The sequence below is a fragment of the Sinocyclocheilus rhinocerous genome, unplaced genomic scaffold (genome assembly GCF_001515625.1).
Source record: "Sinocyclocheilus rhinocerous isolate Xijiao unplaced genomic scaffold, SAMN03320098_v1.1 scaffold1907, whole genome shotgun sequence".
In the NCBI taxonomy this organism is placed as follows: domain Eukaryota; kingdom Metazoa; phylum Chordata; class Actinopteri; order Cypriniformes; family Cyprinidae; genus Sinocyclocheilus; species Sinocyclocheilus rhinocerous.
The window spans coordinates 501,490-513,664 of NW_015628766.1; the positions used below are offsets into that span (position 1 = coordinate 501,490).

General features: G+C 42.5%; 1 protein-coding gene across 2 annotated transcripts in view; it reads left to right on the forward strand.

The window, feature by feature from the left end:
* rims1b (regulating synaptic membrane exocytosis 1b) overlaps positions 1 to 12,175 on the forward strand; it is a 109,386-nt gene that overhangs the window by 52,280 nt on the left and 44,931 nt on the right. For both annotated transcript variants that reach the window (XM_016550228.1, XM_016550229.1), the window contains 8 exons: positions 7,714 to 7,754; positions 7,958 to 8,068; positions 9,382 to 9,481; positions 9,689 to 9,812; positions 9,927 to 9,983; positions 10,270 to 10,316; positions 10,955 to 11,073; positions 11,238 to 11,368. In XM_016550228.1, coding sequence (XP_016405714.1) covers positions 7,714 to 7,754; positions 7,958 to 8,068; positions 9,382 to 9,481; positions 9,689 to 9,812; positions 9,927 to 9,983; positions 10,270 to 10,316; positions 10,955 to 11,073; positions 11,238 to 11,368 — 730 coding nt within the window. The remainder of the gene's footprint in view (positions 1 to 7,713; positions 7,755 to 7,957; positions 8,069 to 9,381; positions 9,482 to 9,688; positions 9,813 to 9,926; positions 9,984 to 10,269; positions 10,317 to 10,954; positions 11,074 to 11,237; positions 11,369 to 12,175) is intronic.

Below are 12,175 nucleotides of genomic sequence, written 5' to 3' on the forward strand. Positions count from 1 at the left end.
AACATCCAAGTGAAAGATATAACACCAACATGTCAGGAAAAAACAAAAACAAAAACCAAAAACAGAATCACTGATTTGGAAAAAGGATCACCCCCTCCTAAAATTGACTTGTATCAGGTTTAGCTAATCACCTTCTCAATGGCACACAAACCATTTGACTCTGACGAACTGTGATCAGCTGAGGTCATTTTTTATTTAGCTCAGAATGAAAACAGTTTTCCTGTAGCCTTTCAGTCCTTGGTAGTGTAACTGAAGCAAACAATCAACTATGGGCACCCATTAAAAGATCTCCGGGATAAAGTTGTGGACAGGCACAAGTCAGGAGATGGATACAAAAACAAATTCAAAGGCTTTATCAATGCCTCAAATCTTAATCAATGCCTCAAATTTCAAAAGCTTTATTTGGTACAACACAGACCCTCCCTGGATCAGGACGTCGTTCCAAACTGGATGAAAGAGCCAGGAGGAACCCGGTCAGAGAGGCTAACAAAGGCCTACAGCAACTCTTAAGCAGCTGCAGGAATTTATGACAAAGAGTGGTCATTGTGTGCATGTGACAACAATATCACAAATTCTCCACAAATGTGGCTTGTGTGGAAGGGTTGCAAGAAAAAAGCCATTCCTCAAGAAAAGCCACGTGCAGTCAGACTGAGCTTTGCCAAAACACACCTTGAAGATTCTGAGGCCACATGGAAAAAGGTGTTATGATCAGATTAGACTAAAATTGAATTATTTGGCCTAACAATATGTCCGGCAGAAATCCAATACAGCTTACCATCCAAATAACAGCATTCCTACAGTAAAGCTTGAAGGTGGTAATATCCTGTTATGGGGGTGTTTCTCTGCAGCAGGGACTGGAGCACTTGTCAGGATAGAAGGAAAAATGGATGGGGCAAAATTCCATCAAATTCTTGAGGAAAATCTGCTGCCCTCTGCCAGAAAGTTGTGGATGGGAAGAAGGTTTACCTTCCAAAGAGACATATCCCAACAGACTAAAGGCTGTAATTAAAGTAAAATGTGGTTCAAAAAAATATCCTTTTTCAACCTTTTTTTTTCTGACATGTTAGTGTTATATCTTTCACTTGGATGTTATAAGTTGCACTGAGTAAATACAGCTGGATAAAACAAAAACTGTGTTCATCTTCATTTCAGGCTGCAAAGCAACAGAGGGGGGGGGGGGGATTCTTTTCTATACTGTATTTTGGAGTGTAGTGATCTCCATTGAGATATTCTGCTCAACTAAAAGCATCATACAGCCAGTCTGTGTTTTTCATGAGGCTGCTTGTGCTATTTGCTTCTACTAAATCTCAGTGACAATCTGTAATAAATCCAAACATAATCCAAACTTGTTTGTGATTAATTTAGTATGAATTAGTATTTATACATAGAAAAAACGTGAACATAATTTTAAAAATTGTTGAAGTTATTTTTAGGAATTTTACTATTTTAGCTTTTGAGAGACGTTTCTTAAGGTTTTGCCAATTTTCATAATGTAGAGAGTGTGTTAACGTATATGGTAAATGTAATGAATCAGGAAAGATGAGGTAAAATAAACCCTGCATATGAATTGATGTTCTATTAATATGTGTTTATGTGAGAGTACAATAATTCTGATGAAATGTGAAACAACATTTTTCAGCTGAGAACAATCATGATTATAATTTTTAAACAAAATAAAATTATTATCAGTTATCATGCAGCCCTAACTCATAACAAGTTATTCATTTTGCCTTAAAAATTAATGTTTAGTTACTGAGTTTTGCCTTTGTCGGGTAATATAAAGTGGTAACTGCATTGTTACTTTAAAGAGATATTTCTATATGATTTAACCCATATAAAGTAGTTTTGGTGGTATAAATTAATGTATTTAGGTTGATTCTGTGATGTTGAACCAAGTAAAAGCAGTTAATTTTGATGTTACCATTTTTATGTTACCTGTTTTTTAGTGTAGTATCTATTCTTTGGCACTGACAGTTGGGGTTGTAATGGCAGATACAGAGCTAATGTGACTTCATTCCTGATAACTAGGATAAGCAAATACTGGACAGAAGCGTATAATGTCAGTGATTGCCAAGGTAAAAGCTCATGCTTCATTCAGTATGTGCGGAGGGTCTTCTTGGGCACTATAGATTAGAGTTGTAGGACAATTGTATTCAAGTTTTATACAATCAAGCTGATCTAATGAGACTGTAAATTGTTTTACTAGGATCTTGTTTGGGGCTTGGCACTTTAAACATCTCCCACCTTTGTTGCCGAAGGCAAAGATGCTCTGTGATATGCTCCCCTTAAGTGGCTCCTCTAATGAACTAATGATCTAATGAATAGAACTCTATTAATGTATAGCATTAGTTCCCCTTCAGGAACTCGAGCTGCGTCGAAACGCTACAGGAACGCCCCCAGCATGACCACGCTCTGAATCACATGTGTAATCAGTCCAATGGAAGGGCGAGACATCATAGGCGGGTGACGTAGCGACCAGGAAGCTATAAAAGCACGTGAGGTGGAACCGGCGTCAGCTTTTCTGTCATTCAGCGAAGTGCTTTGTGTTGTGTCAATCAGATCTCTGTTGTGAGTCTTATTTGGTGTTGTCTGTCAAAAGAAAAAACAATGTCCAAGGCCACAGAGAAAACTAAAAATAAGGGCGAAAGTGAGCAGCGTTTCAGGCTGTGTGTTCCTCCCTGCCCTCGCTACATCACGAGTGGGGATACACAGTCTGTGCGTTGTTTGCTTGGGGGCGAAGCATGCGGTGTCGGCTCTCGAGGGGGCCGACTGCCCGCATTGTGAGCAAATGTCACTGCGCTCGCTTCGCTCCCGGAATGCTCTCTTCGAGGAGGGAGCCTTCGCCAGCGTTCCGCACGGTGCTGGTCCCGCTTCAGCCGAGGCTGAGTGGCGGCTGCATTCGTGGGGTTCGCAATTGGATTTGGCGGAGGGAATGGAGACGGGCGAGCCCCTATCTCCTTCCTCATCCACCAGATCCGGGGCCCGCTCTCTGGGATCGGAAGCCCGCACTGCGGTTTCTTCCCCCCGGGGAACGGGCTCAACGCTCCGCCTATCTTCCTCCAAGGAGGTTGATGTGGAGAGCGTCGATGAGGATTCGCCCCCTCACTCAGCACAGTATGAGGAGTTGGTGGAGGGGGTTACTCGTGCCGTAGCTAAGTTAAATATCGATTGGCCGGCCGAAAAACAAGCTGAACCACAGAAAAGTAAGATAGATGAACGCTTTCTGCGGAGTAAGCTACCACCTCTGCACCGGAGCCTACCGTTCTTCCCCGATCTCCACACTGAGGTGTCGAAATCCTGGGCTAAACCATATTCATCTCGTCTATTTACCCCCGCTTCCTCTCATTATGCAAACGTGGCGGGGGTTAGCGACCACGGTTATAAGGCGATGCCCCGGGCTGAACAGGCGCTCGCAAGCTATCTGTTCCCTGGCGCGGCATCGTCCTTAAAGGCTCCAGCATTGCCCTCCAGGCCGTTACGCACAACATCTAACCTGGTGGGCAAGGGGTATACGGCAGCAGGTCAGGCTGGTGCGTGTCTGCACACCATGGCGGTGTTACAGGCGTACCAAGCCGACCTGCTAAAGGAACTAGATGAAGGCGAGGAAGTAAAATCTTACGATATAGCAGAGCTTCGCAGCACCGCTGACCTATCTCTCCGCGCCACCAAAGAGACCACCCGTGCCATTGGGCGGTCTATGGCAGCTCTAATGGCAGCAGAGAGACATTTGTGGTTGACCCTGTCAGATATTAAAGAAAAGGACAGGGTCTTCCTCATCGACGACCCGCTTGCGCCTTCTGGCCTGTTCGGCGACGCCGTAAATTCCGTCATCGACAGGTACCAGGAGGCCCGTAAACAGGCAGCGGCATTCCAGCGGTTCCTCCCTCGCCATTCTCTAGCTCTGGGGGCTGCTGGGCGGGAGCACCCCTCGCTGTGTACCCCCTCCTCCTCATACCGTGAGCAGCAAAAGCAGAGCGTCGCTTCTCGTGCTCCCCCGCAATGGGACCTAGGTCAGCGGCGCTCTAGGTCGAGGGCTTCATACCTCCAGAGCAGCTAGTTCGGCCGTCTCCTGCCGGTCCTCCGCTTCAGGGCACCGAATTAGCAGCCACAAGTAGGGACTGGTTCCCTTAGTAAACTATTTAGCAGAGTGGAAACTACTGCCAAATGTGTCTCGTTGGGTCCTGCACACTGTAGAGAAAGGCTATCGCATTCAGTTCGGCACTCCTCCGCCACTGTTCAACAGGGTCTTTCCCACACTCGTGGGCCCCGGGCAGGCTCTGGTATTAGAACAGGAAGTCAACACTCTCTTGAGGAATACTTTTACGAAGTGTATGGATGCTGTTCTGGCTCCACTGCGACTCCAGGGCATCCGCATACTAAATTATATCGACAGTTGGTTGATTTTGGCTCAATCGGAGCAGATGGCGGTTCGACATCGAGATGTTGTTCTTGGGCGATGCCTACGTGCCTTGGACATGTGGAGGAAACCTTGGCTCTTGTCTCAGGGCCCGGTGCTGGGAGCTCCTTGTCGCCGCATAACGCTAGCGACAGATGCGTCCCTCACCGGCTAGGGTGCGGTCATGAGTGGCCACCCTGCCTGCGGTCTGTGGAGCGATCGCCATCTCACTTGGCACATCAACTGCCTGGAGATGCTGGCCGTGCTGCTTGCACTGAGATACTTCTTCCCAGACCTGAGAGGTCACCATGTGTTGGTGCGTACCGACAACACAGCGGTGGTCTCTTACATCAACCACCAGGGAGGTCTGCGTTTCTCTCCTCGGCGGCGCTCCATGGGAGAGAGATTCCCGGAGGGACCTCCTCTCACAGGCGGAGGCACGATATTCCACCCCCGCCCAGAGCTGTGGATGTTATGGGTGTGGCCTCTGAGGGGGCACAACTCGTAGCTTCCGGTCTCTCAACCGAGGTTGTTGAGACCATCCTCCAATCCAGAGCTCCTTCTACGAGGAAACTGTATGCCATGAAGTGGAAACTTTCACTTCTTGGTGCGGAGATCGCCAGCTTGACCCAGTTAACTGCCCGGTTGGTACAGTGCTGGAGTTCCTGCAGGCCCGTCTCTCTGCAGGGTTGACCCACTCCACCCTGAAGGTCTATGTGGCGGCCATTGCGGCCTACCACGCCCCTCTCGGTGGTCAGTCAGTGGGCAGACACCCCCTAGTTACACGTTTCCTCCGCGGTGCGCTGAGGCTGAGGCCCCCAGCACGATCTTGCGTTCCTACGTGGGACCTGGCTGTGGTGCTAGAAGCTCTTTGTAAGTCTCCATTCGAGCCTATTGAAGAAATTTCTGATCGCTATCTGACAATTTAGACTGTCCTTCTTCTGGCTATTGCTTCTCTAAAAAGAGTTGGGGACCTTCAGGCCCTCTCAGTGGCCCCTTCTTACTTAGAGCCCCTTGCCAATGGGGGTCAAGGCTCACTCGACCCGAGGTATGGCCTTCTTAGCAGGTGTGTCTATGCAGGACATATGCAACGCAGCAGGATGGTCCACGCCCCTCACATTCATCAGATTCTATGGCCTAGATATGCGAGCCACTCCCGGCTCTTCTGTTCTCTCATCTTAGCTGTGCTCTTCCACAATAGACAGGGATTTGTAAGTCTGGCGGCGTGGGCATTCCCGTTCCCGTAGCGTTTCGACGCAGCTCGAGTTCCTGAAGGGGAACGTCTCCAGGTTACGTATGTAACCATGGTTCCCCAAAGGAAACGAGACGCTGCGTCTCAGGGCCATACTTCCGGCATCCCTGCGAGAGCTTGCTTCATTCCTAGAAGCTGACGCCGGTTCCACCTCACGTGCTTTTATAGCTTCCTGGTCGCTACGTCACCCGCCTATGACGTCTCGCCCTTCCATTGGACTGATTACACATGTGATTCAGAGCGTGGTCACGCTGGGGGCGTTCCCGTAGCATTTCGACGCAGCGTCTCGTTCCCTTCGGGGAACCATGGTTACATATGTAACCTGGAGACGTTTTCTTCTCAAGTGTAAATCTAGCTAGTATGAGACTATCATTATACACAGTTTATAAAGTGAGAGAATTTCCTCTTCCTGTATGGTAAATGTTCAAATTCTGAGCCTCATAAGACAACCACGTGTATTGAATAGGCCTGTCAAAATTATGCAGGTGTTTAAATGTTTAACACATTTATTTATTTATTTATTTATTTAAAAGCTCTTAAGGCATTTATTCAATATGACATGGGCCAAAATGACTGACAGGTAAAGTGAGATGAATAAAATCCTCCTTTATACATAGTCTCTTATATGCATTGCACACATACATTTGCAAGTGTTATTCACCTAAAATCGCTGAAACCAATTGCCAAACACTTTTTTCCCCCTGAAAAAGTAACTGAATGCACTAACATGTTAATTAAAGGGAAGTTAAAAAAAGTTATGAGATTAATTCTGATTAAATGTGTTAATTGTTTGACATCCCTGTAGAATTGTTGCATATTATTTTCTTGTGTGTAGTCTGAAGAAGGAGTCAAAGGGTGTATTCACAACAGGAAAGTCCGCTAGTTCACTTGCTTTGGTCCGGACCAAATACAATGTTGATTTGTTTAGTTTTTTTGGTGTGGTTCGCTTTCACACTGCCCTTTTTGCAAGTGAACCAGAAATTGTAAACAAAACCACACGTGAGCTAAGGTCATCCATTCATTGGGCAGAAATTCTCAAGCAGGGAAAAGCAGGAAGTTCAAAAACAGACTAATCATGGAGATCTTCCGTAGCGCAATTTTTATTCTTTTACTGGTTTGGTGTTATCAGCTACTAATGCAATATGAGGAAACATTTTGAGCATCATATGAGACAATGTCGTCTATACAATATTGTAATTAGGATTTTGCGAAGAAAAAGATGTGCTGCAAGACGGTTCCGGCGGAGAGAGCATGCTCTTATGTGTGCCTACTATGGCATGCTGACAGTGGCACTGCGCAGAAGACGGATTAGGTATAAAGTTTAGGTATTTGGTATAACACAACACTTTCCCATAATGCACCTTCGACTATGGGAGGCTGTTAACATTACAGAAAGGCGCAGTGAATTCTGCAATTGGGTTGGATCGAGGTCGGGTCATGTTCACACCTTAAATGAACCGTACCAGAGTTCGTTTGGAACCGGACGGAGATCACCTCTTCAGCTGGGTCTCGGAACGGTTGTTTGGTCCGCACCCGAGTGCGATTGCTGTATTCACACCTGCCCAAAAGATCCGCACCAAGGGGTGAAACGAACTTGAGTTTGATTTAATTGAACCAAACAAGACAGGTGTGAATACACCCTAAAATCAAACTTATCTGGATCTGGGCTTCAAGCTAGCAATGACACATACTGTATATCTTATACGATTTTATAAAAAAAAAATAACTTATTTTAATTCATTTAAATGGTTTCTTAAGTTGAAGTTAAAGTACTACAATAACTACAACCAAATAAACTTAAAAAAAAAAAACTACACAGACATGTTAAGAAAATGACTAAAACGTTAAATACATTTTAAATAAAAACAGAAAATATTAAAATAAAGTCTAATTCAAAATATAAGCAAAAACGATATTACTATATCAGTGATACTAAACTAAACACTTTCAAAAAGTTGTTTCTGTTTTGAAGCTACACAGTTTTCCTCTTATGACTGTCATCATGCTTCTACAGCTCTATTTTGGATTAATTATGTGTTTATAATTGTCAATTTATATTCTGCAGGTGACTGGGATTGTCATTCTCTGGACCCCACTGTGTGGCATGTAAGTATTTTAAATTTATTTGAATCATATATTGCAGTCATGTATCAGTGGCAATGGGTGCAATAGCAGAAACAGCAGTTGTTTGATTACAACGTTTCTGTAGCTGAACTCACTGATTTGTATATTCACATGTACATGTCATGTCAGTATGAGTGTTCAGCATTAATGGGACAAAAAAAAAAGCATTGTTCGGTTCCTCACAGCATCCAGTGAGCTGGCAGCCATCCAAAGAGGGAGATCATTTGATTGGCCGCATCACTCTAAGTAAGCGCTCCACCATGCCACGAGAAGCTGGTTCCCTACTGGGTCTGAAGGTGAGCTTGTCAATGACAGTTTACACTAGCAAATCACATTTTTCTCCTTATCTTGCACTTGCACTACACTAAAGGTAGGGTCACATTTACGGTTGCTTATTAAAATTTCCCCACCAAAATAAAGAGGGACCAGATGCGACAAAATACAGTTAATAATATGGGAATAATGATAACAAAATAAACATCCAAAGCTATTCTGCCAGCTAGCAAACAAACTAGCCCTAAATAACGGCTTTCCATACAGCTTTTTAATGGATCATTTTATTAAATTGAAGTGTAGTATTATACAAAACTGGCTGAGTAGACCGCCAGAATGAGTGCATCGTCTATTGTGGATCTTTGGTTTTGCTTTATTGTTAAGTTATGGATCGCCACACACACACAGAGGTCACTGCTGAACAAAGAGGCTTGCTTTTGGTCTGTGACAAATATGAACCCACAGTCAGGTGAAATTCTTCATTGCACAGATTTGGATTTCGCCTTTTTGCTGAGCAGTACTAAATATGACTGCACCTTAAAAGATCCACTAGCTGCTAATTTGAGCTTTGCCTTTTTTCTTGTCATTATTGCTTTGTTACGATATATAAAGGTAAATACAACCAGATTTATTATAGTAAGCTAAAACAAAAACCATTAAAAAAAAACTTGCATTGCATTCAAATTATGCATTTTATCAGTGTGTGTGTTCTCTTAGAACTGAACCTATAACCTTAGTGTTGCTTGTGCCATGCTCTACAAAATGTTTGTGTAAAGATGCTGAAGAGCAGTACTTAGTTTGTTATTGCAGATTGTGAGTAAACATGGTTATGTTATCGTGCTCATTCATATACTGTAGGCCATAGGAGAACTGGTCCCCTGACTGAGCCTGGTTTCTCCCAAAGTTTTTTTCTCCATTTCTGTCGCCTTCTGGCTTGTTTAGTTGGGTTTTAAAAAACACTTAAAATTCAGTAATACCATTGACTTGACAGCACTGACGCTATCAGATGAGAGCAAAACTTAAACTCACTCGAGCCTTAATAATGGCACTGCTGTTAGAGCTGCTTATCGCTGAATTGAAATGGTTTCATAATGAATGAGCTTTTCACAGTTATTGAACTGATCTGAATCAACACTGAACTGACTGGAGCTGAGTAATGATACTATTGTCTTGTTAGAGCTGCTTTCTAGCAGAATTTTGGATTTGCTTCATTTTTGAAGTTTGCATCATTGATTCTGTTACTTTCCTGTTTAATACTGTAAAGCTGCTTTCTGTTGTATAAAGTGCTATAAAATAAAGGTGACTTGACTTGATTTGACTCATCTGTCCTGTCCAGGTGGTTGGTGGGAAAATGACAGAGTCAGGGAGATTGGGGGCCTTTATCACCAAAGTAAAGAAAGGAAGTTTGGCTGACATTGTAGGCCATTTACGAGCAGGTAATAATTATTTAATTTTGACGAACTAATTTTGTAAGAAAATTGCATTATTTAAAATGTTTATTTTTCTTTATGGATGTCTTCTGCTAGATCTCCATTGATATTTTTGGTTGCATATCTACGTGTAATTTTCACAGCTCATTATTCAGTCAGTCTGTCTATGTAGGACACCACCAAGTGCTAAATGGTTTCTTTTTTTGATTTCAGGCGATGAGGTGTTGCAGTGGAATGGAAAGGCGTTGCCTGGAGCAACTAAAAAGGAAGTGTACAATATTATTCTGGAGTCCCAATTAGCACCTCAAGTGGAAATAGTTGTTTCTAGACCAATTGGGTAAGCTAAACAAACCACAAAAAATGAGCAGCTAGTTTGGCAATGAAAAATAGAGAACAAACCTTTGGATATATAAGTGACTCCATTGATTTTCCTTCCTGCTGCATGTTAAAGATGTATTCAACGAATTCTGTCCAAAAACTTCTTGAAAAAGGTCTATAGAGCATATCAGTAAGTAAAGTAGTATCTGAGAGTGTTCTTTTACCCAGTGTCCCCATTGTCACCCTACATGCTCCAGACCCTCCTCTCACCATTAAAATGGTTCAGCCAGTGCATTAGAGCGGTCCTTCGGTTCCCTTTTCTTTCCTGTGTCTGGACAGTTTTGCCATGAAATCTCAAGAGAGAATGTGCAGTCAAGTTAGTGTGTATGTGTGTGGAAAAACTGAGAGAGAGAGAAGCTAATGATCTGTCAACTGACGTTCTTCTCTCCTGTGTTTCAATTCTCTGTTTTCTACAGAGATACACCAAGACTTCCAGGGACATCACATCCTCCTTTAGAATCAAGTAGGTTTTGTGACTTCAGTTTAAAAAGATAGTTCAGTGATAGTTCAGATAGTTAGTTCAGTGACAATTCTGTCATCATTTACTCACACTCGTGTCATTTCAAACCTGTATGACTTTCTTTCTTACGTGGAGCACAAAAGGAGATATTTAGAGGAATGTCCAAGACGCTTTTTTTCCCATGTGGTTAAAATGGATCTAAGTGAGTCACAATTGACTTTCATTGGTTGACACAAGGGCAATGTTAATAACATAAACAAAAATACTTGTGAACATAATGAAGGTTTGTTGGACAACACACTGACAATGACTAATAAAGCAGTAAGAATTTACAAAAGTTTTATTCAAATAGTGTACTCATTGTAATGTTCAGGTTTTCTTAACTGGTTTTGGTAAATGTTGATTTATGTTTAAATTAATACAGTTTTATTTTTATTTATTTTTTGTTTCATTTTTGTACTCGCCAACTAAATTGTATTTTCATAGAGTAAAAATGTAATTTTAGTAAGAGGAAAACTGACTATAATTAATGAATATGAATATGACAAACACTACAAAAAAAAAAAGAACTAATTTTCACCAATAAGTGTACAATACATCTGCACAGCTCCACACTTAACGTCAACTTTTTGAACTTACAGCTGGTTCGAGTTCTATAGATGAATCCCAAAAGATGGACCGTCCATCCATTTCTGTAATGTCACCAACTAGTCCAGGGATGTTGAGAGACCTTCCTCTGGTACTGCCAGGCCAGTTGTCGGTAAGCATGGAGGGGGAAAAACACTTTGGAGAGAACATATTTAGACCTGTTTTCTCACCTGAAAAGGAAGTGGTGTGGTGACAAGGTTGACATATTTTATCATGTAAATAATGTATTGCCAACACCTTGAACACTTTGAGAAATTGTTATTTCTTTTTACCAAGGTGAAATTATGGTATGATAAAGTGGGCCATCAGCTTATTGTCAATGTCCTACAAGCACGAGAACTGCCCCCTCGACCAGATGGACGACCCAGAAATCCCTATGTCAAAATGTATTTTCTTCCTGATAGAAGGTAAAATTTTTTTTAAATGTATTCTAATTTACAGTCTAACTTTATGAATTTTCAAGCATTTTCAAGTGGTAATAGTTTGCATTCAAAACCATTCAAAAGTTTAGGGTCAGTAATGTTTTGAATTTTATTCAGCAAATGATGCTTTAAAGGGGTTATCGGATGCTACATGCACTTTTACAAGTTGTTTGAACTGAAATGTGTGTTGGCAGTGTGTGTACACAACCACCCTATAATGATAAAAATCCACCCAGTGTTTTTTTTTTAATCTACTAAAATCTTTATCCTTTTCTCAAATCGAGCCGATCTGTGTGACGTCACAAAAACAGGCCCCTCCCACGATAGTTTGATTGACAGTAACGTTTCAGCACAGACTGGACTGGCATCTTGCTTTAGATCCGCCCTGAGTGAGCTGTCATCAGTCATAATGAATCTTTCATAATGTCTACAATTCGTGTGTTATAATGAGAGGATTCGTGAGCACGCAAATTTCAGCACTGCATTGCTCAACGCTGCGAACACGTGTTATAGCCTAAATAGAAACTCTTGCAGCTGTTAATCGTTTATATTTTATATTAGTTCATGTTGCTTTTGTGCAATAGATGAATAACAATTTAGTTGTTTTAGATATTTTATGTTTAGATATTTCTATTTTGCGGGACTCCCGTGAATTATTTTATTCTCCCGCATCCCGCACACACACGAGTCTCTGCACTCGCCTATCAAGTCTTGTCCCGCGCCGCACTCTGTTGCGTCGGGTCTCTCGGGAGCAGGTCTCTAATCCACTGGCACTTGACTCGACAGTGCGTG